The following is a 25,675-nucleotide window of genomic DNA, read 5'->3' on the forward strand; positions in this document are numbered from 1 at the left end:
TCTCCATCATCCTCCATCCACAGCAGGGTTCCTGACTCATTCAAAATCTAGAAATATACCAAAAACATTCTCAAAACAGACCATAGGCATTCAGTGGTTCAATTGTAATATTATCAAGCTATGAGAATCCTTTCGTGCACGAAGTACAATAATGACTTTATTCAACAGCTTGTTCCCCTCTGTGTCAGTATTAGCGCTGTTGACGGATCATAGTTGATCATATTTCGTACAGATCACAAACCACGGTTCGGAACACACAGATTAATATATGTATATATATATTTTTACTGGTAGATTAATCCTAAATTTGTTACGCTCACAGAGAGATCCCCTCTCACGTCATTCAAATCACATGTATGAAAGCATTAGGCTTTCCTGTAAAATATAAAGATGACGGAAGAAATCGTGGTAGGTTATTTGGGATGTTGAGGAATTTTTAGGTTATTAAAGGTGTCTTCTGTCACTACTTGTTTACCATGCATTCAGGGTAAGCAGCACGATTAATCATTAAAAGATCGGGATCTCAACACTCACGCAACTTAAATTATAAGGGATGGTGATTTGCATGTGTATTAATCCTTCGAATCACTGCATTCAAATCTGAACGCAAAAATCAAGAAAGAGATTGAATCTTTATCTTTTGAGTTAGCTATGAAGTTATAAACAGTCAAATAACACAGAAGCTCTGGGATAACAGTTTTCAGCCATCCAACAGCCATCAAAAATATGCCACTGAATAATTCTTCAAAAATGACACATCTAGCAGTGAAACATTTAGTTTATGTGTGAATGACTGAATAATTTTTTGAAAATGAGACTAAAAATAAATATGGGTTGTGCAAATTATGTTTAATTTCTACATTTAGCGTTATCAGCAATAGTAGTAGTAGCAGTGAATTTTTCAAAGTACTGAATATTTTACAGGTCATTTTTATTCAGCCGATTTTTTCTTCATTTTATTTTTAATAAAAATTACAGGTTCTAAGTTCTGCTTGTTAAAACCAAAAGTTTCTCGTAGCACTGTTTTTGTAATAAATAGAAAATAAATTACATTTGTCTCCTCCCCTTTATGGCTGATCCAAAAAATGGTCTGATCCATGACTAAAAAAACATTATGTGATCCGAACCGTGAGATTTGTGATCCGTAACACCACTAGTCAGTATATTGAGCATGTTCAGAAGCACTGTGTGCACTGATGTGCTTACAACCCCAGATGCTTCTTCCTCAAAGCACAGACATATCTCAGGTAATATATCAGACGGTCAGAGTTGACACATCAACATGCACCCTATACTGACACTAAGGAGAAGAAACCTTTTGAAAAAAGTCATTGTTTTTGTTTTGTGTGCACACAAAAGTTTTCTCATAGTGTATCAAGACATATGTTCTATTTTGAGGATGTTTTCTAGACTTTATTGGGATTGATGCTGTCTATGGAGATGAGGAAGCTCTCAGATTTAATGTAAATATTTAAATTTGTGTCAAAAAATAAACAAAGGTCTCGGGTGTTAGAAACGACATGAGGGGGAGTTTCCTTTTTGGGTGAACAAACACTTTGGGCTCTATCATACACCTGGCGCAATGCGGTGGAAGGTCCTTTTGACGTTTTGCGCCACGCTGTTTAAATAGCAAATGTATTTGCGCTCATATGTGCGCCCATAGGCGTTCTGGTCAAAAAAAGGAGGCGTGTTGAGGCGCATTGCTATTTTGAGGAACTTAAATACACTGTTCAATAGACAAGATCAAAGCCAGTCTATAGTCCAGTGTAGAGCGCGTTAGTTATGCGCCTTGCTTAATACACACAGGGTGTACAGCAATACGCAAATGTCTTTACATATGAAAAACAATTAAAATATTAAGGATATAATAAGGATATATATATAGGATATAAATATAAAGGATTAAAATATTACATAACATTATTTTCTAGCCTACATAAATATAAAAACCATACTTTCATGCTTAATATCGGGGGGCTTTTTCAGTTTATTCATAACAATTTGCTTTTGTATAATGTTATTATTATTAGCAGTATTATTTATTATATGCATATTTATATTTGTTTTATTAAAAACAAGCTTAGATTTGCCCACCTCTCAGGTTTTACACCATATGAAGCATAGCATGTGTATTTGGATGTAACTCAGTTGTTTGACCACACTTCGTTATTATTGTTCATTTATTCGTTTGCTGGAAATTAGAACTGAATTTAGAAATAGTTTTGAAATAAATCTTTGCGCTAAACAAACAAAATTAATTATTTATAGGCTAATGGATGTCTGTGCGTACAACACAGTTTCCTTATCCACGAGCGTGAAAGCGAAAGTAAATAATGAGGTGGCTCATCTCTCATTCTCACGCTGTAGATGCTCTGTTTAACTGTTTTCTCGCTAGTGAGGGATTCAGTTTTTCCACTTACAAAGTCCGCCATGTAAATAGCAAATGCGCCATGGCGCGACGCAACTGACTCTTAAAGACAATGGGAGATGAGACTGATTGGTTTATTCTCAAAACACACCTATAACTCATTAAGAAAATAAGCTCAACCCTGTAAGACCATGCGCCATGACGCAAAGCGGATATTTCCGTCCTTAAAATAGCAAAAGTGGATTCTGACACGCCCTTAATGCGTTTGTGCCCTGCGCTTTGCACTTTGCGCATGGATCGTCAAAATAGAGCCCTTTAAGATCAAGGACGATCTGATTTTCTGCTGTGATGACAAATGTCTGTATCATCTAGTCCATAATGTGTAAATAGTCTCTGCTTTCATGTGGTCTGAACTGAATGTTGAGTTAATGCGTTGTCCTGCACGGACATGCTGCATGTGCAGGAGGTTGTTCTTTCTGTCTTTCAGTAATGGTGAGTCATTGGCAAGGCGTCTGATGTATTGCCAGCATTGGTCATGTGAACTTCACCGCCTACACATTCAAGTCATGCCAGTGATGGCCATGTCTAATGTTCACCGCACAGGCCTTTACCAGCATCACTCACTCGTATTCACTTTATCCATCCCTCCTCCAGCCTCTGTTCATTGTCTGAATATTTGTAATTATGATTTTATAAAATGAGTATCATGCTTAGAAATATGTTCTGTGGTGATTTATGATCAATATTTTGTGGTTTAAAATTTTAATTTGGAAGCTTTTAGATTTCCATCTTTGCGTAAACAATGAAGAGCTTATTGTCTTCAGAGATTTAAAGGAACAATTCACCCATAAAAATGAAATTGAATTATGTCACTCGTGTTTGTTGTTTAAAACCCTCTCTGTTTTCGAGAAATATTCACAATAATTTAGTTAGCATATTGCATTAGCATCTGAAACCACATACTTCAGCATATGTCTGCTTTTACAGAAGAACTTGCTTCAAACTTCTCAAAATTAACCATGGTTTTACTACAGATAAAAACGAGTGTTGTGTTTATTGTAGTAAAACCATGGTAACGACAAATCATCTACAATTCTGCTACACTAGCATAATTTAATCATGATATTTGTAGTAAAAATGGTATTATTCTGCATTTGTGAAAATGTAAAATGTATTTCATGCTGGAGGACTCATGAACAATAGTAAGAATGTTGGAATTAAATTCAGGCATATAGTATGCCATAGTGTCACTGTTATGTGACCTTCAGCTTCACTCCCATTCGTAAGAACATTAGACGGACACTTAGAAGCTCACCAAAGGTAGTAGGTCATCCATGTTTGTTTGTTTTTTTTCTTGCCTATTGAATACTATGAATTCAGATACTCTACTCAAATACAGATTTTACCCTGTTGTATAGCATGGAAAAGGTGTATTCAAGCATATTACAGGCAAGTGAGTTTAATCAGGGTTGAATCTAAACTCCACTGTAAGCCTAGACTCAAAACTCAAGACTGTAAGCCTAGAAAAAAGAAAAAAAAAAAGATGAATAAAGTGTCTTCACTTTCTTTTCACCACAGCCAGACCGCTGTCATCTGACAGATGTTATCATGCTGCTGTCATCAACCTAACACTGAGCACTAGTGATTATAACTGTGGGGTGTGATATCAAAATCTTGCCCAAACGCTCATCTGGTCATGAGACCACACCCCTTTATTATTACATCATAAGTAAAGGCAAACATATTGAAAATGTGATCACCTGAACACACATTAGTATGACAAAAACAAATAACAAAAAAAATATTCATAGTGTCATTCAAAAAAAATTATAATTTAAACATTTTGTGGGATTTATGACTTCAACTGCACTGCATTCAGCCAATAGGCAGCCATCTAAATTCATTCATTCATTTTCTTTTCAGCTTAGTCCCTTTGTTAATCCGGGGTCGCCACAGCGGAATGAACCGCCAACTTATCCAGCACATGTTTTACACAGCGGATGCCCTTCCAGCTTCAACCCATCTCATGCACAACACACACACACACACACACACATACTCATACACTACAGACAATTTAGCCTACCCAATTCACCTGTACCGCCTGTCTTTAGACTGTGGGAGAACATGCAAACTCCACACAGAAACGCCAACTGACCCAGCCGAGGCTCGAACCAGCTTCTTGCTGTAAGGTTACAGCACTACCAACTTTTCGCCCGCGAAAAATTTTTAGCTCAAATTTTTCAGTAAAAGTGAGGCACACTTGGCTGTATCTCAAGTTGAGAATTTTGTTCTGTGTAGTACACATGTGAATAGGGCTGCACGATTGTGGCTAAAATGAGAATCACAATTTTATTTTATTTTTTTGCTTAAAATCAAGATCACGATTATCACACAGTTCAGTAGATGTAAAATAAAGGTTAATATAAGTAGGGTATTACTATTGTTATTTCTCAAACATTTGGTTAAACAACAATAACAATATTAGGCCTATGTGTAGGTCTACTCTTTGTATAGACTTGGAATGGTGGACTTGACAGACTTTATGTTATTTTGTTTATTCACAGTAAAGTGATGACATCAATATACAACTACTCCTAAATCTAAAGTTGAATTATTACATTTGAGATTTAATGTACGTCGTTTAATGTACGTCATTGACAACATTATCAGACCATTTTATTGGTAAAATGAGACATTTGTCATCATCAGATTCATCTCTTGCACTATATTTAACATTATATAGGCTAGAGTAGTTATACTGACCCAGTAAACATTTATTCTCATGTTCATATTCTCAACATTATTCAACACTGTTTGCTATGAAAGAAAAAACATATCAAATGCTTGTCGTAATCATAGTTTTAAAATGATAATTAAATAATTAATATAATTATTTATATGATGTGCATGCTTTCTGTTTCAGTTTCACTGCCGAGTGCGCTAATGTCATGGCTGCCGTCACTTTGAGAAAAAATAAAAAATACATGCAAATCATACTTTCTCTGCGGCTCCCAAACGATCCCTCTGTGCAACAATCTGAACGTTATTTACCACATAACCTATGCAGGTTCTGTACACTAAAGTATACTACATTGGTGGGCACGCACATGTCCTCTGGATAGTAAACAAACTGTGTGATTTCGCAACTGCAAAATGTCTTTACATTAAGACAGAAATGACATTTTGGGTGAATTATGTCTTATGCCAACACCATTTGAAGGTGTCCATGCTGCTGAGCAACAGATACAAACTGTAAAGACTTGTGCGACAGCCTTTACACTTTTTTCCTGACCTTGAAAATATAATTGGCTGAAAGGTAGAAAAGCTGAATTGAGATCATGTTTAGGGTAGAATCGTGACCTTTTTCGTCTAATTGTGCAGTCCTGCATGTGAATGAATTCAGTCTCCTTTCTGGCATTCATGAAACTTCTCCATCAGATGAACATGGTGAAAGCAGTAGCTCATTCAGTTTCATGCTGCCTACTATTTGTTTTATAGTATCATTTTTGTCCACTATTTAGTAATGAAGTAGACATCATTTGATTTGAGGAAGCCAGCATTGTGTAAACATGACGTTTGAGTGTAAAGTTAGCGTGAGTCAATGGTCTGGACTGGACTCTTGTTGACCCCTGTAGTGGTTGAATGGCAGCAGCTGTTGAGCAGATGTTCCTACCACTCAGTGAGGTCACTTACCACACACACACACACACACACACACACACACACACACACACACACACACAATGCAACTCAATACAGCAGCAGCTCTGTATCTGCTCTCTGGGCACCAGTGTCATGGTGAAGTGTTTGTATATGGTGGTTGGTGAGTAATAGACAATATTGAAAGGGGAATCAGTCATGCAGTAATATCATATTCTTTTGTATTCAGATTTAATTGATTGGTGGTTCTTGCTTTCTGATTTTTCTCCTTTTTTCCCCCTCTACAACTATTTTTTAATGGATTCTTTTTAAAGGACTTTATATGTTAAAACTCTGATGTAAGCTTCAACTTGATTTGCTTTAATTTCACCTTTTATTTAATAAGCTCGTTAGGTAATTTAGGATTTCAGTGTGAGCTCTTGACTTTTAAGAGTGTTTAGAGGCCTCTGGCTTTGATTCAGCTCTGCAATCATGAGATCATTAGTAGATAGACCTGGGTTAATTACTGCGGCTTTAATTCATTCCTCATGAGGCTATATTACACACACACACACACACACACACACACTCACTCTTACACACCGTGACTGGTATTTCCATCTTAAATTAGCTGCCTTTTCCTTTTCAAACTTGCCCATCTGTTACATTTTTAACCTAACATGGCTAATGGGAATAATGTTTGGGCTGAATGATCGGTCATCGCTAAATTGATTGTGTAGACTTTCCTTTTGACAGCTGTGCTTTCAAAAAGAACTTTATTAGCTGTATTTTGTGGATTGTGAAGTTCAGTATTCATTCACAGCGGTTAATTTTGATGATTGTTCAAACTACTTAGATAAAATGAGCTGAGTCAACACAATTCTTCAGTTTTTTTTTTGGGGGGGGGACAGTTGTTTTATGTTTAATCCACTTAAATTTGTAAAAACAAATAAGTAAACCTAATCAATTTGTGTTGAGGCAACATGAAGAAATTGTGTGAAACACAGCATTATTTACAGTGTTGGTTTTCTTTTATTAGACTAATATTTCTCATTAGCATTTTAATTAAGTGCTATGTATTTATTTGGTTGTCTGTTTGTCAATCTATCTTTCTTTCTGTCTCCATAGCTGTAAAGATCTGCAGTGCTTCAGAGTTGCATACACCTTAAATTTACGGTAAGACCACCACTCTTCATAATTTTCAGAGGTATTGAATCATGGTAATAAAAATTGTGTCTGTCATTTGCTATAAAATTTTTACCAGCTTATTTTGTTTTGTGTATCCATAATTGTCCCATCAGTAGCCGATCCTTCATCACCACCAAACCCAAAGGGTTAATCTTATAAAGGACATTATTTCGCATTAGTCTTATTAAAGCGACTGTTATTAAAGAGCCCCTATTTTGCATTATAAAAGGTCATATTTTGGTCTTGCGTGTCTCCAACAACAGGCTGATATGCATGCCAGGACAAAAAACACTTTCTTTGTCTTAAAATATATTATCCCAACGACTCCCATATGATTTGTTCAGCGATTCGTCTGTTCCCAAACCGCTTCTTTGCATGAGGCTAATATGCGCTGATTGGTCCGATGTACCATTCTATTGTGATTGGTCGACTGGGTTTAACGTGAGATTGAGAGAAACGACATCCATTCAGTATTAATCCACACTTAATACTTGAACTGTTTTGAAAATTGACCACACGTGTGTAGGAACAGCTGATGGTAGCCATAGCAAAGGCAAACGGCAGAGGATCGTGAGTTCAGAAATGCATTTAAATTGATAATGGAAAAAGCATGTGTTGCGTTGTCTGACAAAGTCCCAAACATAGTCTCTGCTGCTCTCCTTTTATAACAAAAGGCTGATGAATCCTGCGTTGCATTGTAGGTTATTGTATAAATTATCAAAAATATGACAGGAACTGTACTGTAACGTCTGTACTGTACTGTACAGTAGACAGACGTACTGTAGACAGACGAGTCTTCGCTGAGGCCAGCTTCCAGCCTCCACCGCTGAGACTGCAGCTCTGCACAAGACGTTTGGCCAGCGGAGAAATTAAAATGGTCGTGCCCAACTTAGTCTGGTCTCTCTCAAGGTTTTTTTTTCTTCACTTTCGCCAATTAGTGAAGTTTTTTTCCCTCTCAGCTGTCGCCACTGGCTTGCATGTTTTGGGATAGGTAGAGCTACGCATCGATGGATTTGCTCTTCAGTGTTTGGACAATCAGTAGAGATTTTTAAACCACACTGAACTGAGCTGAACTGAACTGAACTTAAACACTACAAACTGAACTACACTGTTCCTATTTACTGTGACCTTTATGTGAAGCTGCTTTGACACAATCTACATTGTATAAGCGCTATACAAAAAAAGGTGAATTGAAAAAAGTTGAACTGTGGTATTGTTGTGAAAATGAACCTTAGCCGTTTATTCCCCAAAGCAGAGTCTCTATCTGTCAGTAATCGTCATCTTCGTGTCATGATCAATCTTGTGATCCCCCTTCATTCCGCTAGTATCTGAAGAGGCAACAGATGAAAATTAACCCTGTGGATAACTCTGGCTTATTTACAGTTTTATTGTTGATTAATGAGCATTGTCTCTGTTTAATAAATACATTTCAAATTTCAATGGAAAGGCACGATCACGTGTTACCGGATTCAGCACTTCATATTTGGTGATGTACCGTATCGATATCGACGTGTTCAAGCAAAAGATCCAAACCCAATACAATTCATTTATTCGACTTCTATTTTATTAAACATTTAATAGTTTGAACACTGTGCACTTAGATTTAAAGCTGAATGTTTTCATTCACTTAGTGCTGTGCTACACTTTAATGTCAACAATTATGATTAACATAAACTGTAATCACAGTTTATTTTCAAGCTAAAGCTCTGTGTCATTTTACAATTTAATACAATTTAAATCAAAAAGAACATTTGAAAGCTTGAAACTAAAAGCTTGTATTATTGTGTAGCAGTGTTATTGCTGAATAAAATGCGAAACTGTATGGCCTTTGGTGATTCAAATTAAGCAAAGATGAATTGGTCACACTTTACAATAAGGTTCATTAGTTAATGTTAATTAATGCATTTACTATCATCAATGAACAATACATTTACTACAGTATTTGTTCATGTTAGTTAACGTTAGTTAATGAAAATACAGTCGTTCATTGTTAGTTCATGTTAACTCACGGTGCATTAACTAATGTTAACAAGCATGGACTTGGATGTTAATAAAGCATAAGTAAATGTACAATTATGATTAATAAATGCTGTGCAAGTGTTGTTCATGATTACTTCATGTTAGTAACTGCATTAACTAATGAACCTTATTGTAAAGTGTTACCCAAGAATTAATTTAAATATTAGATTGAAAAATTCAAATTAGACTCAAGTTTAATTTCTAAAATCATTAATTATTATAATTGACAAAAATAATCAAATTAAATGAACATGAGCCAAGCAAAATGAATGAAAATTTAACTAAAATATAAACATATAAAAAAAGTCTAAATAAACGGATTTTGTGACGTGTCAAGAAACTTTTAACTACCTTGGTCTCTTTGAGGAGTTTTTAAGTAAACTTGAAACTTTGTGAAGTGCTGGGTTTAGCAGTGTAATCATATTTCAGTCTCCCGCAGTTGCAGTAGTAACACTGGTGACAGACGAGCATGAGTCACGTCTGGAACTGAGTCTACATGACTTTTCTGACTCTGTGGGCGAATCTAGCTGCTACAGTCTCTCTGATATGTGGCAGTGGAAATAAAAGGTTGTGTTAATTGACTGGCTGCATGTGTGCGTTTCATTACCGCAGGAACTTGAGTGAGTCGTCGGCCATTAGCTTGGTCTGCTATAACCTGAATGCTGCATGTGATCCTGTTGAAGGTCTATAAATGGAAGATTCTCTGGAGTGTTTTGATTTCTAGGGCTCTCTAGAGCCACCGGTGGGCTGCTGGAGACACTGCTTGTGGTTCGGTGTGCTTTGGAAACATTGAATGCAGATGTCTGTGTGGGAACATGCAAAAAAGTGGTTGTGATAGTATATTGTTGAGATCAAACTGTGTTGTTTTGCACTTAGCAACGGGCTGGATTTCCACTCAGGTGACCAGTCTGTAATTGAGGTCGTTTTTTTTTTCATTGTAATGTGTGTCACTTCTGAAACACTATAGCAGCACAGAACAAGATTGCATATTTTATACACACAAATTTTCCTGACCAAGCTCATGGCACTGGTTGAGGTCAGTGCTTAAAGGGTCTTGAATGCTCTGAAATATTTTTTGTAGGTCATTTTAAACAGGTCTTGATTTTCTTACGTCCATGTAAAGCTACACAATCGGGCCAACACCCATCAATTACCATATCATTAAAACTTTTTAACAACTTTATTTATAACTAATATTATAATTGCTCAATTCATAACTTTTATTATTAATTATGAATCTATTTTGAAAAAGTATGTACAAATACGGTTTGCTTGTTTTGATGCAGTTTTTAAAATAGTTGGTTAAGAAATAAGTTAGATTTTTTTTTTTTAGGGCAAGTAAAAAAATTTATCCACTGGACCAACTGGGCCATAAGAAAAAAATCCTTAGCATTTAGCCCTGCATAAGTCTGAAATTTCATTCACAATGGTTTTAAAAATGTCTTAAATTTGACTTTGTGAAACCTGTGGAAACTTTACCTTAATTTGACACTGATTCTTTCGGACCCTGTTCCAGAACTTATGTGACTTTAATTTTTGAATTTTTTTATTATTATTTTTTATTCTATTTTTTTATTATTTAATTTACATTTTTGCGTCTGGTATTTATTTTAATCTAACTGGTGACGGTGTATGAGAATGAGTGTGACTGGAAACACTGTAAGCAAGGCTGATGGTTTATGCAGAAATTTAGAGGTTAAATTTAGCTGTCGAGATCATTCAGAAACCTAATGTTGCTCATTCTGTGTCATTCATGCACATTATAGTCGATTATAGATTTTGGTTGTATGATTATAGTCTGAGGAATAATCACGGTTTCATGGTTATGCGTTCATTAATTTCAAAACACTACTAGTTTAGAAAACTACATGACAACTACTTATATTTTAAAGTGTTGTTTATTGCCGCTCCGTTACCAAATATACTACAATGATGATACAATTATAATACAACAATAATAATAGTAATAATAATAATAATAATTATTATACAGCACAAAATAATAATAATAATAATAATAATAATAATAATAATAATAATAATAATAATAATAATAATAATAATAACAATAAACAAGCAATAGTCCATTTCTCTTTGCACTTAAAAATAAGTGAAAAAAGTTTTTAGCGTTTCAACAGGTAATAATTTTACACTGAAAATAAATGACAGAACAATGAATGAATAAATAAATAAAAGTAAGAATAATGAAAAACATATTTTTCTAATGTAAATCTAAGCTACATATTAGCTAAGTATTTCCCTTTTAAAGAGAACAGATGTAGTCAAATGCAGTTTTTCTCACGTAACTTGCGGTGAGCTCGCGGTATTCTTCCAACTAGGCACGCCCTAACCCTGCATGCACGTCATTATATGCACAATATGCACACAAGAAAAGAAATAACGAACTTGCACGCACAAAATATGCATTATGTGAACAGCCCTTGGTTAATAGCCTCAGCCAATAGTTAACCCATTGTGTATGCATATTAGCCTTGGTCTACAAGCTCGAAACTTTAAACTAGTGCACAGTTGGCATAACTTTGTTTAGTTCCTGCTGTTTTGTTCTGCACAGAAACCTTTGCGATGAGAAGCCTTTACGATTAACTAACTGTGACAAATTATAGCGCAGTTAACAGTGAAGCACATTCAGTGTCATTCGTGCTGCAGTAAGATAAGTAAGACTTTGTATGCAACTTACTTGCTTCAAATAGGCTGGTTAAGTTCTTGCTTGGTGTGTGAACCCAGAATTATGACTGTTTAGTGACGTCATGTTCTGGGAAAACCGAACCAAACTGTGTGTCGATCACAGTAGCTTTTTCAAAAATGAACAACTTGACCAGTGTAGTCTGATTCACAAGCAAAAGACTCAAGTGAATCTGTCATTTTGATGAATCTTCCTAAATGATTCAATTCAAAGTAGCTTACAGAATCCTTCCTTGAATGAACACACTGAATCAGCATAAGATTGGTGAGCTCCTTGATTTACTTTGTCTTTCTCTAATTGAATTTTAGCATACCTAAAACAATTACCATATTTTACACAAAACAAAAACAAAATAAATGTTCAGTTTACCTTGGAAAAAGTGGAAAGAAATTAGGACAGCAATATAATACTACTCCACAGTGACCAGTAAAATCTACAGTAATCAAATGAATGATTTTGAATGAATGACATTTCTGAAACATTGAGGTGTTCACTATATCTTTCCAAAACAAAAGGTTAGCCTGAAGAAATCATGACATAGCTATATTTTTATTACACGGTAGAATGCAGTTCTTAAAGTAATAAAAATTAATAGTAAAAGTGATGATGATAATGATAACACATTATTCTGAAGTAAAAACGGTCTTAAAGTACACATGAAATCAAACTAACCATATTGATTTTGTTTGCTTAGATTGCTAGTTTTGTGGTGAGCAGTTCATCTAATTCATCATTACGAAAAAAATTGTTTGCCCTTAAAATGCACTTCCTGATCGTTTCCAGTTAAATTCTCAGATTACGGCTGTTTCTTAATTGCAAGAACGCAGAGAACGGACTTGCGTCCTCATGGAGAGCGTTCTTGCTAAGTTACCTTGAAAGAATGAACTCGGGAGGCTGTGTCCTGTGAGAAATGAGATGCAGCGTTCTTCCTGATGGTCACATGACCTTCATGTATTTTTAATGGAAAATTATTCAAGCATTACAGCGTTCATAGAGCATTCATACTTTATTCAGTTTCATTCATTCATTCATTTACTTTTCGGCTTAGTCCCTTAATAGCAGATGCCCTTCCAGCTGCAACCCATCACTGGGAAACACCCATACACTTGCATTCACACACATACACTACGGACAATTTAACTTACCCAATTCACCTATACCACATGCCTTTAGACTGTGGGGGAAACCGGAGCACTCGGAGGAAACCCACGCGAACACTGAGAACATGCAAACTCCACACAGAAATGCTAACTGACCCAGCCAAGGCTCGAACCAGCGTCTTTCTGCCCTCTTGAGTTTTGCGCTCATGTCTGCATCATCGATATCAAGAACACATCTGGGAACTTTCATGCGTCCTCTATTCTTGCGATCGTGAGTTTTGGAACTGAACTTTGATGCTTGATGACGACGTTACACAAGAACACGAGGACACAAAAACGCTGAAGAACACATATTGAGAAACGGCGCATGTCTGTTTGATGAATTGGGCGTGGTTAAGTAACCCTCCAGCTGCCAGTTTTTTCAAATAAAAACTGCTTTAATTCTAGCCGAAATAAAATAAATAAGAAGAAAAAATATTATCAGATTTACTGTGGATATTTCCTTGCTCTGTTAAACATAATTTGGTAAATATTTAAAAAAGGAAAAAAATTCAAAGGGGGGCTAATAATTTTGACTTCAACTATATATGCCTACTTTACTAGATTCAATCAGCTTGCAGTAGAAAAGAACAAGCTACACCCACTATTTTCTCATTTAACATTGTTTCTCTATGAACTGCATCACAATATGCATCACTGTTTATGTGGATTTTGTTTAAAATTTGATTGAATTATCACTGTTTTTGATAAATTTGCATTTGACTTTACTTTTTTGTATTAAATGTGCTCTGGTCATTTATTTATTATAAGCGACTAAACCTCTATATCAGTAGTCTCAAACACAATTCCTGGAGCGCCGCAGCTCTGCATAGTTTAGCTCCAACCACCTTCAACTCACACCTGCCTAATAGTCTCTAGTAGTCTTAAACACCTTGATTAGTTGGATCAGCTGTGTTTGATTAGGATTGGACCAAAACTGTGCCGAGCTGCGGCCCTCCAGGAATCCAGTTTGAGTCCTATGCTCTATATAAATGTGTAGTTTTATTGGTCACACCGCTGACACAAAGTTGCGTTACCAACAATGCATTTCCCCATCTATATTTATCACTCAAAGCTCTACAGCTTGTCCCTGACATACTGGGTCCAATCACACTGCCAAACTCCTGCCGGTGTTCAGTGTGCCAACTGTGCATAAGGGCATCCTCCATCCCCACAGAGACTCAAGCAGAATAAAGATTCACTGAATGCTGTCAGATACTCGCACGTTAAGCAATCATTCTGCTTCTGTGTCTTGCTTGTGGGTTTCATGCTGATTTTGAAGTGGTGGAGAGACTTTCTTTCTTTATTTCAGCAAAGCAGCTTGAACCTTTTGATTGAAACACTATCCTCTCTCTCTCTCTCTCTCTCTCTCTCTCTCTCTCTCTCTCTCTCTCTCTCTCTCTCTCTCTCTCTCTCTCTCTCTCTCTCTCTCTCTCTCTCTCTCTCTCTCTCTCTCTCTCTCTTTGTGTGAGCATGTGTGTGTGTTTAAACTTAACAGTAGACACAATGTAATAGTCAGTTTTTCATTAAATTGAGGTTTGTATAGTGCTAAAGAGTAAAGACAGCTGACTGAGAGTTCAGGTGTTAACAGTGTGTGTGAGAGAGAGAAAGAGAGAGAGAGGCCGGGGGACAGAATCCAGATACCTTTCTAATAACACAGAATTTCAAACAGGAAAACGAGCTGTAGGGATAGATTACATGTGTATTAGAGGACCAAAACTATGCAGTTGAGTTTGTATCATTAATGTCACATATAGAAGTTTGTAATGGGGCAAAATAACATTCGTTTTCAGTGTTGGAAAGTTTTGTGTTCTGTGTATCGAATGCAGTATACGGCAGGTCATGTTGAAGATTTGTTTTGTCAATATTCATTTGCAGCATAAAGAGTTTGGTTGCACTACTTTCAGAAAGGTGCTTCTGTTATGAAAAAAATTTGTAATATTCAATTACAAAACTGTTATTTTAAACTGTACATTGAAAACATTTATGTTAAAAAAGCAGCAGTATTTGCCAGAATTTTACAGTTTAAAATCTGCTAGGAATTGTAAGTATTGAAATAAAATGACAAAACTACCGTAGTTCATTAGCAGTGTTGGGCACATCATATAAAGTAATTTATAGTCACTAGTTACTTCTTAGAAATGGTCACAGGGTTAGTAACTGAATTACGTCTAGACATAGGACGATAACCATTTTCAAGGTATACCGCAGTTTTGAAAAGTCAAGGTTTTAAATCCACCAAAAATTTCTGTTGTACTGGTCCTAAGGTATATTTTGTTTTATTGACGTTTATTTGTTTTGTTTGTTTTAGGACAACAGTATCTCCTGCAGAAAAAAAATCCAAAGATGTCATTTTAAACTGTAAAGAAATCAGTGTTTTGAAACTAATGAAGACAGCAGAAGTCAATGATCCATTTGAATTATTTAGCCTGACATGTTCACTGTGCCAAAGTATTATAAATCTTTCAATAAAATTAAATATATTGTTTTCAAAAGGGAAAAAAATTGTTGTTTTTTACCCAGACATTTAAAAAAGAATATATTTTAGAGCATTAATCACAATACCGTGACATTGTCAAACCGTGATATTTTTATTCAAGGTTATCGTACCGTCAGAATCTTAAACTGGCCTATGCCTAATTATGCCATTTATAAAAGTAACAAATTACCAGAAAAGTAAATCTTGCATTAAAAATTACAATCTGTGTGTTAATAAAATGGAAACTAGAATAAATAAATAATAATTATAAACATTCTACACTATTCTAAACTAGATTAATGTAGCTGTGAGACAATTTGAGAGACATCGGTCAAATTTAATATTTTATTGAAAATAGGATCATTTCTATAGTGGAACAATAAAATAATAAGCTTATTCACAAATGGAAAAAACATATTGATATACAGAAGGTACTCTGTGTCATTCGCACAACTACTAAAAAACACTATCATGGTGGTAACGGGTATGATATTAAAGTAACGCGTTATTTATCAACATTAAATAGTACCTAAAACTCTAATGTAAATGACTGATGATAAAAAAAAGAACTATAGTCATCTAAAACCAAACATAAAAAGTGTAATGCAGGGAATTCTGGGAAAGTCAATTTATAGCTATTCACCATATGCGCTAAGGAAACTAATTAAGCAGGTAACAGATTTTTGGGGGGATTTTTGGGCCAATGAAATTAATGCTGTTTTTTATTATGGTGTAGTAATATTTAGCCATTTTTCTTACTTTTTATGATCCGTTTCTGTCTTACTACTGTATATTACTGTATTTTTAAAAAAGTTTTGTATGTTACGTTTTTTTTATTATTAAATTGTATAGAGGAAACTAAGGCTCCATTCACACTGCAGCCAAATGTGACCTGAATCAGATTTTTACCCCCTCATGTAGCTCAGGTAATGACAGTGTGAACAGCCCAAACCGCATGGAATCTGATCTTTTCAGGTCAGATCTGTGCCACTTTCATATGTAGTCTTAAATCAGACACAGATCTGATGTTTTGCAATGCGACTTCAGTGTGAACGGTTATATCGGATTTCATGTGCCTTTTACATAATCTTCGAACGACATGCGTCATCATTCGGTGCTGCAAACATCATCTACTCCTCGGCAGCATAGTAGAATAGCACACATGTCAATTACTTTACCACCGAAAGTTGGTTGTTCATGTTGAAAAAGATTTTGAAGGCAAAACTGATGCTTAACTAATCTGGTGAACGATTGGGACATGGATTGATCGCGAAGCTGAAGAGCGTCGTGGGTGTTGCGGATTGGGGATCCATGTGAAAAGGAGGGGGAACTTTTCTCAGATAGAAAAACAGGCAGGTGCTCGAGCACCCAAACCCCCATTCTGTACGTGTCTGCTGTTTATAACATAGTAAAATTAAATAACTCTGCAAACGGAGATAAAGCAACTCTGCCTTCACAGTTCAGTCTGCGGCTGCTCATTAACCCTTGATGGTACAGAACGCCATGCGTTGCGCTTGTCATAAAACACAAATAATCTGTGTTTTCAATCACAAGAGACTTATTTTAGGTCTCAAGTGGCGAAATACAGATTAGTAGTAGCAGAACAACCCTTTACAGTTCATGAAATATACCATGGTTGTCTTTGAAAAGAGTAATAATCATAAGCATGATCTGACAATGTGCTTACTTCATACAGTATACACATTGTGTGCATAATTAGACATTTTATGCTGTCCGTATCTGTACTTTTGCGCATGCGGGTCACTTTAGGAGCAGGATCTGTTCACACTGCAAATCTGATATTGGCCACATTTATAAGAGCACTGTGAACAGCCATGCAAAAAAATCAGATCTGAGAAAAAAATCAGATTTGAGCACTAAGCCTCGCAGTGTGAACGCAGCCTCATTGCCAACAATCAAAAATGAATGCATTTGTAGTAAACAATTAAAGGTTTTAAAATCCCTTTTGTGAATGTTGATTTAAATCCTAAATTAAGCCTAGCTCTGTCTCTCACAGGTGCAGAGTTGTGGTTACCCTTAACCCATCAGGATGGTGGCGCTGTCTCTGAAGATCTGTGTGAGGCAGTGTAATGTGGTGAAGACCATGCAGTTTGAGCCTTCAACGGCTGTATATGACGCATGCCGGGTCATCAGAGAAAGGGTTCCCGAAGCCCAGACAGGACAAGGTATGTCATCACGCTTTCTTGATTTTATACTAATATTCAAATTTAGTGTAAACCTCAGTATGTTTGACCAGGTTCTAATGGTGTGTGTTGTTTTTCTCAGCTTCAGAATATGGGCTGTTTCTGTCAGACGAAGACCCCAGGAAAGGCATCTGGCTAGAAGGAGGCCGGACGCTGGATTATTACATGCTGAGAAATGGAGTAAGCACTTTGATCTTCTGTTTTACAAGCTTCTGTCAAATGTTCCGTGTCATGGCTGTTGTCTTTGTTTTGTGACATGTTTTTTTTGTGCTGAAGGGCGAGAAGTGGTCTTAACTCTGCTTTTGGTTATTTTTTTATAGCCACTGTGTGTGTGTGTCTCCACTTACAGAGACAAACTACACTGATGTGATTAAAGACATTTGTCATTGCCGCATGTGGTTTTTGTTTGTGTTTGTTGAGTCCCTGTGCTCGTGTGTGTGTGTGTGTGCGTGTGCGTGTGTGTGTGTGTGTGTGTGTATACAGAAAAAAGCAGATTCTTGTTCTCAGGAAGATATAAAAAAAAAGAGTGCGTGTATACAGCTTAAAGTGACATTTAAAGGCTTAACTAGGTTAATTAGGTTAACTACACTGAAAAAAAATATTCAAAGAAGATTCCTTGGATTTACTCAATTTTTTTACGTTAAGTGGTTGTAAACTATTTATTTGTGCTGAATTTAAACAAACAAATTAAGTTAGCTCATTGCTCAATTTAATTTGTTTGTTTAAATTCAACACAAATAAATTGTTTGCAACAGTTTAGCATGCAACACTTTTTTCAGTGTAGACAGGTTAGGGTAATTAGGCAAGTTATTGTATAACGATGGTTTGGTCTGTAGACTATAGAAAAAAATATATAGCTTAAAGAGGCTAATAATTTTGACCTTAAAATGTTTTTTTTTTTTATTAGAAACTGCTTTTACTCTAGCCGAAATAAAACAAATAAGACTTTCTCCAGAAGAAAAAATATTATCAGACATACTGTGAAAATTTCCTTGCTCTGTTAAACGTAATTTGGTAAATATTTAAAAAAGGAAAAAAATTCAAAGGGGGCTAATAATTCTGACTTCAACTGTATATGCCTACTTTACTACATTCAATCCGCTTGCTGTAGAAATATCCACACCATTTACTCACACTCAAGTGGTTTTGAACTATTTGGGGTTTCTTTCTTCTGCTGAACACAAAACAAAATATTCTGAGGAAAGTTGGAGAAAATCAGCAACTCACGTCCATAATAGAAACAAAACATACTATGGAAATCAGTGGTTGTTGTTTACCCCAACATTCAAAATATACGTTCAATAGAAGAAAGAATCTGATTTTGAACAAGTGGAGGATGGGTAAATAATGTCAGAATTTCTTTTCTTTATTGGAACTATCACTTTAAAAAGAACACTCCAACATAATCAAACAGAATTTGCCTCAGACTGAATCCAAAAACCTCTCTTAGAAAATGTCAATGTAGTCCCTGTTTCTCTGTCTCTTAGGACATACTGGAGTATAAGAAAAAACAGAGGCCTCAGAAGGTAAAAATGCTGGACGGAGCAGTGAAGACCATCATGGTGGACGATTCTAAAACTGTTGGTGAGCTGCTGGTCACCATCTGCAGCAGAATAGGTCAGTGATGCTCTTTCACATTAGCCCTTTTGGTGCACACAAGAGAAATATGTTTTGACATACACTACTGCGCAAAAATGTACATTTATAATTTTTCATTCTCCCAATTATACTTCGAACTTTTTAAAAGTGTCAAAGAGATTCATAATTTTATAGAATTTTATAAAAACAATTGTATTTCTAATAAATTAAATTTTTTTTAATCCTCAAATAATCCATTTTTCAACAATTCAAATCTCAATAATAAATTTTTCAGTTTTTAATGAAATTAAATGCTGCAAATCAGCATATTATAATGAATTCTGAATTAATCCTGATCACAGGAGTAAATGACTTTTTTTAGAGAGATATTGAATAAGAAATGCTATTTTGGATAATATTGTTTTTTTTACTATATTTCTTACAAAAATAAATTCAGAACAACAACAAAAATCAGTCCAAGGCACTTAAAATGTGAAAAAAAAAAAAAAAAAAACTTTATTCACATGGCTAATCCTTAACCTACGCATTTCGGAAAGGAACTGCCTTCATCAGGGTAACAGTGATCAGGTGAGTCTAGAGTTTCTTTTAAGTGCTACGGTCACATGACTCATTAAAATATCTCAACAGCACTCAAATAATTTAACAAACAAGGTCAACTATCATCATTAATTCAGCATTGATAGAGGGGGACATCTTTACGCATATATTCATATACATACACAGACATACACATGCATATATATATATATATATTATAATAGAGGTGTGAACCTATACTGGTCTCACGGTTCGGTTATGATTATTCGGTTCAATTCAATCGATTCGGTTCAATTCGATATTTCGGTGCATCACGGTTCAATGACGATGCTTTCCATACACAGTGTTGTGTTGTATTTTGGGGGGTGGCTATAACAAGCTGTCTGTATAACGCATGCACACACGCACGCACACACGATTGCTCGCTCGGGAGCGATATTGTGAGACCGCCCACTCCTGTTAAAATTACACCAGAGTTACCGACCGCTCCCGCGCTTTTATTCTGAAATTTATTCCCGCGCCGCATAAAATCTGGTTGGGTCCCGCAACAATGGACAGATACAGCCGCGGTAATGCATACAGCCGAGAGGGGAGGAAAAGTCATGCCAGCAGCCGAGAGGAAAAGTCACGCCAGCAGGTGAAATGGGCCACAGTGAGAGAGAGAAATAGAGTACTTTCATTCTTTCAATCGCAGAGAAATTTCCAGAAAGACTTTCCAGAAAACACACAAAGTGAATTTTTTAAGTAGTTGCCGCCTATAGTGTTGTAAATACCCGCGCTCGCCTCCCTCGCGACAGAGCGCATATGAGATAAATGACATCAGCACATAATAACCGGTTATGATTATTACTGAACCGATACCGAATTGTCCGCATCTGCATCGCGGTGAACCAAAGAAACAATTATTTTTGACACCCCTAATATATATATATATATAAATATATACATATATACATACCTACATGCACACATAACAATGCATATACAAACACATACATATTCAACAATATATAACGAAAATACGTAAAACATCTATAGAAAAACAGTTTTACAAAAAAGAAGAAAAATCTAATTCACCATTTAAACCTGGAAATCGAGTTGCTTTTAACGTATAGATCCAAAAAGTCTCTCTCTGTTTTAATCTCCTCCTCCTCTTGTAGAACTATAAACATGTTCAATACAGACTACTTTTAATGAACTGGGATTGCCATGACTTTGATTTTTATAGTGTAGGGCCATTGGATATTGTGGATTACAGGTACGTATCACGTTTTTATGCTCCGTTAATCTCAATTTTAATTTTCTCTTAGTCATTCCTATATAAAAACATCCGCACGGACATTCCAGTCGATATACAACAAATGTAGCATTGCAATTAATAAATGAATTGATCCTAAATTCATGGCCTGATGATGGATCTCTAAATATGTTCGTCTTAAGTACGTTATCACAATGATTGCAATTACCACATCTGTAGTTTCCTGTTGTTTGACTTAACCAAGTATTAGTCTTCTTAGTCGAGAGATGGCAAGTTTATTTTGAATGGTTGGAGCTTTTCGAAGTACAATAGAGGGGGATACAGGTAAAACTTCATCACTCATTAAGATATTCCAATTATTTTTTTTACAATTTTCTTAATTTTGTTTACTTTTGTACTGTATTGTGTGACAAGATAAACAGAACTATTACATAACTAACTAAAAATAAATTTAATTTTTTGTGATATTAATAGCTCCCCAAAAAGCATTAAAAAGAGTGACCTTTGATTGTGGTTTTGATTCTGCTGTTATATACACATACACAAACCATAGTGCATAACCATAGGTTTATAACCATGTCTCATTTGTGGTTCCAGGAATCACCAACTATGAAGAGTACTCTCTCATTCAGGAGACGGTGGAGGAGAAAAAAGATGAAGGGACGGGCACACTGAAGAAAGACAGAACTCTGCTGAGAGAAGAGAGGAAGATGGAGAAGCTCAAAGCCAAACTGCACACAGATGATGACTGTAGGTAACCACACATCAGCCACAGTATACAGATAGACACGCTGACCTAAACTTTACGCTTACTGATACAATCAAAGTTGTTTTATCTTTACTTTCCTTTTTTTTTGTTGCATCTCCTTCTGCTTGTATGTTCATGCATTACTTATCAAAAGTGTGGGGTGTGATTTGTTTATCTTTAATAAATAAATATTTAATGATTTCTTGAGAATAAACTTTCTTTTAATTAATTATTGGATCAAACTTGCCAGCTGAGATATTTGTAATGCAAAAAAAAAATTAAATATGTATACATTTAAACAGGGCGGGGATTTAAGAGAACCCTTGAAAATGTTGTGTTTGGGTAAAATGGTGATATTTTTCAACTGATTTAAAAAAAAAATGTATATAAGCAAAAATATTGTAATTTTAGGGTCTTTGTCATCAGTAAACGACGGTTGTTTAAAATAACAAATGATTTTAGTTGTTCTTCAGTTAAAAATATGTATTACTCAACCAAATATTGATTTCCTAACACTTCTAAATCTTAAACATTGGTGTTGTCTAAAAATGTATGTAAATATCTAAAATAAATTTTCAATGCTCTAAATAACATTTTTGTTTAACATTTTTGAAGAATTGTCATCACACACATAAAAGCTTCTTAGAATTTTTGTCGTTTGTTTCTTATATTTACTTTGAAATATAATTATTTTGCTTACCTCATTGACTGATTATTTAGCTTGTTTTAAGGAAAAACACTTTGACACATTTCTGAAAACAGGACTATATTTTTTTGCTTGTGTAGAAATAGTTTCTTGATTTAAGAATTTTCAGATATTTCGACTAGAAACAAGATATAGTCAAAGTAAGAAAATTTTTTTTGCAGTGCAGTAGTTTACAGCATACCTGCCAACACACCATATTTCCTGATAATCTGCTCGTATTTCAGACCCATCTTCCACCACCCTCCTGTTTTGTTATTTCTCCTGGAAAACTCCCATAACCTTACCCCCCACCCCAGCTTTTTGGTACAGTCAGTAACACCCCCGGGTCGCCATCTTTGGCATAGTATCCGATCGCAGCAGCCACCCGAAACCTGGGGCATATGGTGAGATAAAAAAGAATGGGGCCCACTGGTGTAAAAACACTGTGAAGACAGCTAAAAAAAACAATTTTAATATTTAAGTGTATGCATTTGTATTAACTGTAAAATATTTAATATAATATAATACCACACTACTAAAATGTTCCTTTTGACCCCAAACTGTGTTTACCCAAGTACTCTGGTTGTGCATACAAAGAAGCGCAAACTAATAGATTTTAGTTTGCTGCAGGCCAAGCGCGTTATTGCATTAAAATGGAAAGAGACTCAAAGGCCCTCTTCTAATCATTGAATCAGGGAAATGTCCTGTAATCTTGCTCTGGAAAAACTAACATACATTGTCAAAGGGAAGTTAAAAGACTTTTATAGCATTTCGAACCCCTTTCTACACTTTTGCAACCAAGTGGACCTGACAACAGAATAGAACTTTAAAAAAAAGCATTAAGGTTAAACAGTGAATTACTTTTGATATTGTGTGTAAATATTTATACTCTTTAAGAACTCTCTTTTTATTTTTATTTATTATTATTATTATTATTATTATTGTTGTTTTTATTCATTTATTTTTAAATTTTCTTACTGTTATTTTTATTTTTAAGTTTTGTATGTTATCCTGGAGTTGTTTTGTCACAATGTGATGTTCAGATGTTTAAATGTTTGTTTCAATGTTGAGGAAAAGTCCAATAAAAAAACTACACTACTAAATAATGTATTATGCATAGCAGAGCATACCTTTACTTTGAGCTTGCTTTTCTTCCTCTGCTTTTCCTTTTTTTTTTTTCTTCCTTTTTTCGGCTCCAGGTTTAGATGCCATTTCATTTCAAATTATAATTTGATTATGGTCAATTAAAAATAGCAATGACACTTGTGACGTTATATTACTTAAGACTTTAAGACACTTTTTCAGCTTTATATCCAACGTGAGCAATTTGAAGAGATATGTGGAATCTGTGAAGGAATACGTTAAGTCATTGTAGTTCACCCAATAGCCGATCGCGGGCTGGGTTATGTAAAATAGAGCGTGGTGCTGCTGGGTATGATTCTAATATTTTCTGCTTTTATTCATACTGTTGTTGTCCATTTATTATCGTTTTTTCTCACCATCGTTATGAATTGTATCGCATTTAATATTAAACATTCGCACTTGTCCTCGTGCTTCTGTTCACAGTAAATATAATGTAAGTGCAGCGTTTGTAAGCCCCCCCCCCAACAAAAAAAAAATGGGTGGCCCTAGGTGACCGCCTATATTGCCTGTAGGACGGGCCGGCACTGATTGTAATAATATTCCACAATACTAAAGAAAATATCAAAGAATTGTATTCTTGGTGAGCTTAAGAAACTTTCAAGAACCTTAGAAGTTGTTCATTTTTCTGCTTTACAAGTAAGCTTCTGTGCATAAACCGCTTGTTTTTGTTTCTCTCACAGTGAATTGGTTGGATCACGGCCGTACATTTAGGGAACAGGGAGTCGAGGAAAGCGAAACGCTGCTTTTGAGACGAAAGTTCTTCTACTCTGATCAAAACGTGGACTCTCGAGATCCTGTGCAGCTCAATCTGCTCTATGTGCAGGTCAGACTTTCCTGATTTTAGAATGCTCATCCAGCATTGGTTGACCTAAAAAATCTGTTTTCATAGGTCTTTACATATCAGTTCAATATAGAGATTGAAATGCTGTAAATCTCTTATTGACACATGCACCTAAAAGCTTTTCTGAGTGCAGCACTAACATGCTGATGTACACATTGTATTGATCTGTTAAGTAGTGCAGTCCCTGTTTTCTTTATATCAGCTCTTCTTCTGTCAGTTGCTGATCTGGATTGAGTTGCATTTCTGTGCATTGATAATAAAAGTTTGTTTGCGTGTGTTTTTCCAGGCACGTGATGATATTCTGAACGGTTCTCATCCGGTGTCGTTTGACAAGGCTTGTGAGTTTGGTGGAATTCAAACGCAGATCCAGTTCGGACCTCATATAGAACATAAACACAAGACTGGTTTTCTGGAGTAAGACATCATTCATTCTGTGCTTTCGGTTATAGAGTGATGGAAGGAATCAAAGGGCTGATTGAAAATTCTCAGGTTTTCTGGATTTGCAATTTATGGTTATGTGATTTGAGTTAAATGTTATTTTTGTTTAATACTGTAAATGACAAATGACATTTATTTTTAATAACAAAAAGATGGCATGTTTAGAAGAACTTTGTGACTACACACTTACAATGTTTTAACTACAGCACTGTTACGCAATCAATATTTGGTGGAATAAGCTTAATATTTCATTAGTAATTCTGACCTATTGTCATTTTCTGGAAAACAAAAACCCATAAATGACAATGTTTTCTTTTCATATTTGGAGGAAATGATATCAGATGTTTATACAGGGTTCCCAAAACCTTGAGATTTAGAGGGTTGTTATCAGGTCTTGACATTAACACCTGCCAAATGTGGGTAGATTTCAACTGTGGCGGGCAAGTCAGTCGCTTCCACTAGCCACTCTGGCTGGTTGAATTTTTTTTTTTATTGTAGTTTTCTTAAAAGCAGGGTTCAAGGAAATGAGATCTTAGAATCGAAAAGCAGCAAGACTGACAAAAATAATTGTGTTCGCGCGAGCAAAAGAAGGCGGACAAATACCGGATGAGAGTATGATCACTCGCGCACACAGATCATTCAATGCGTGCGACTGTTTACAAAGCGTGTGTGCTCCCGTTTCC

At 35.5% G+C, this 25,675-nt stretch overlaps 1 protein-coding gene across 4 annotated transcripts in view; it reads left to right on the forward strand.

The window, feature by feature from the left end:
* tln2a (talin 2a) overlaps window positions 1–25,675 on the forward strand; it is an 87,170-nt gene that overhangs the window by 16,256 nt on the left and 45,239 nt on the right. For all 4 annotated transcript variants that reach the window (XM_056461530.1, XM_056461534.1, XM_056461533.1 and 1 more), the window contains 7 exons: window positions 7,139–7,186; window positions 17,557–17,725; window positions 17,826–17,923; window positions 19,231–19,360; window positions 21,735–21,887; window positions 24,394–24,536; window positions 24,841–24,968. In XM_056461530.1, coding sequence (XP_056317505.1) covers window positions 17,590–17,725; window positions 17,826–17,923; window positions 19,231–19,360; window positions 21,735–21,887; window positions 24,394–24,536; window positions 24,841–24,968 — 788 coding nt within the window. In that variant the 5' untranslated portion in view covers window positions 7,139–7,186; window positions 17,557–17,589. The remainder of the gene's footprint in view (window positions 1–7,138; window positions 7,187–17,556; window positions 17,726–17,825; window positions 17,924–19,230; window positions 19,361–21,734; window positions 21,888–24,393; window positions 24,537–24,840; window positions 24,969–25,675) is intronic.

Source organism: Danio aesculapii, chromosome 7 (assembly GCF_903798145.1).
Source record: "Danio aesculapii chromosome 7, fDanAes4.1, whole genome shotgun sequence".
NCBI lineage: Eukaryota > Metazoa > Chordata > Actinopteri > Cypriniformes > Danionidae > Danio > Danio aesculapii.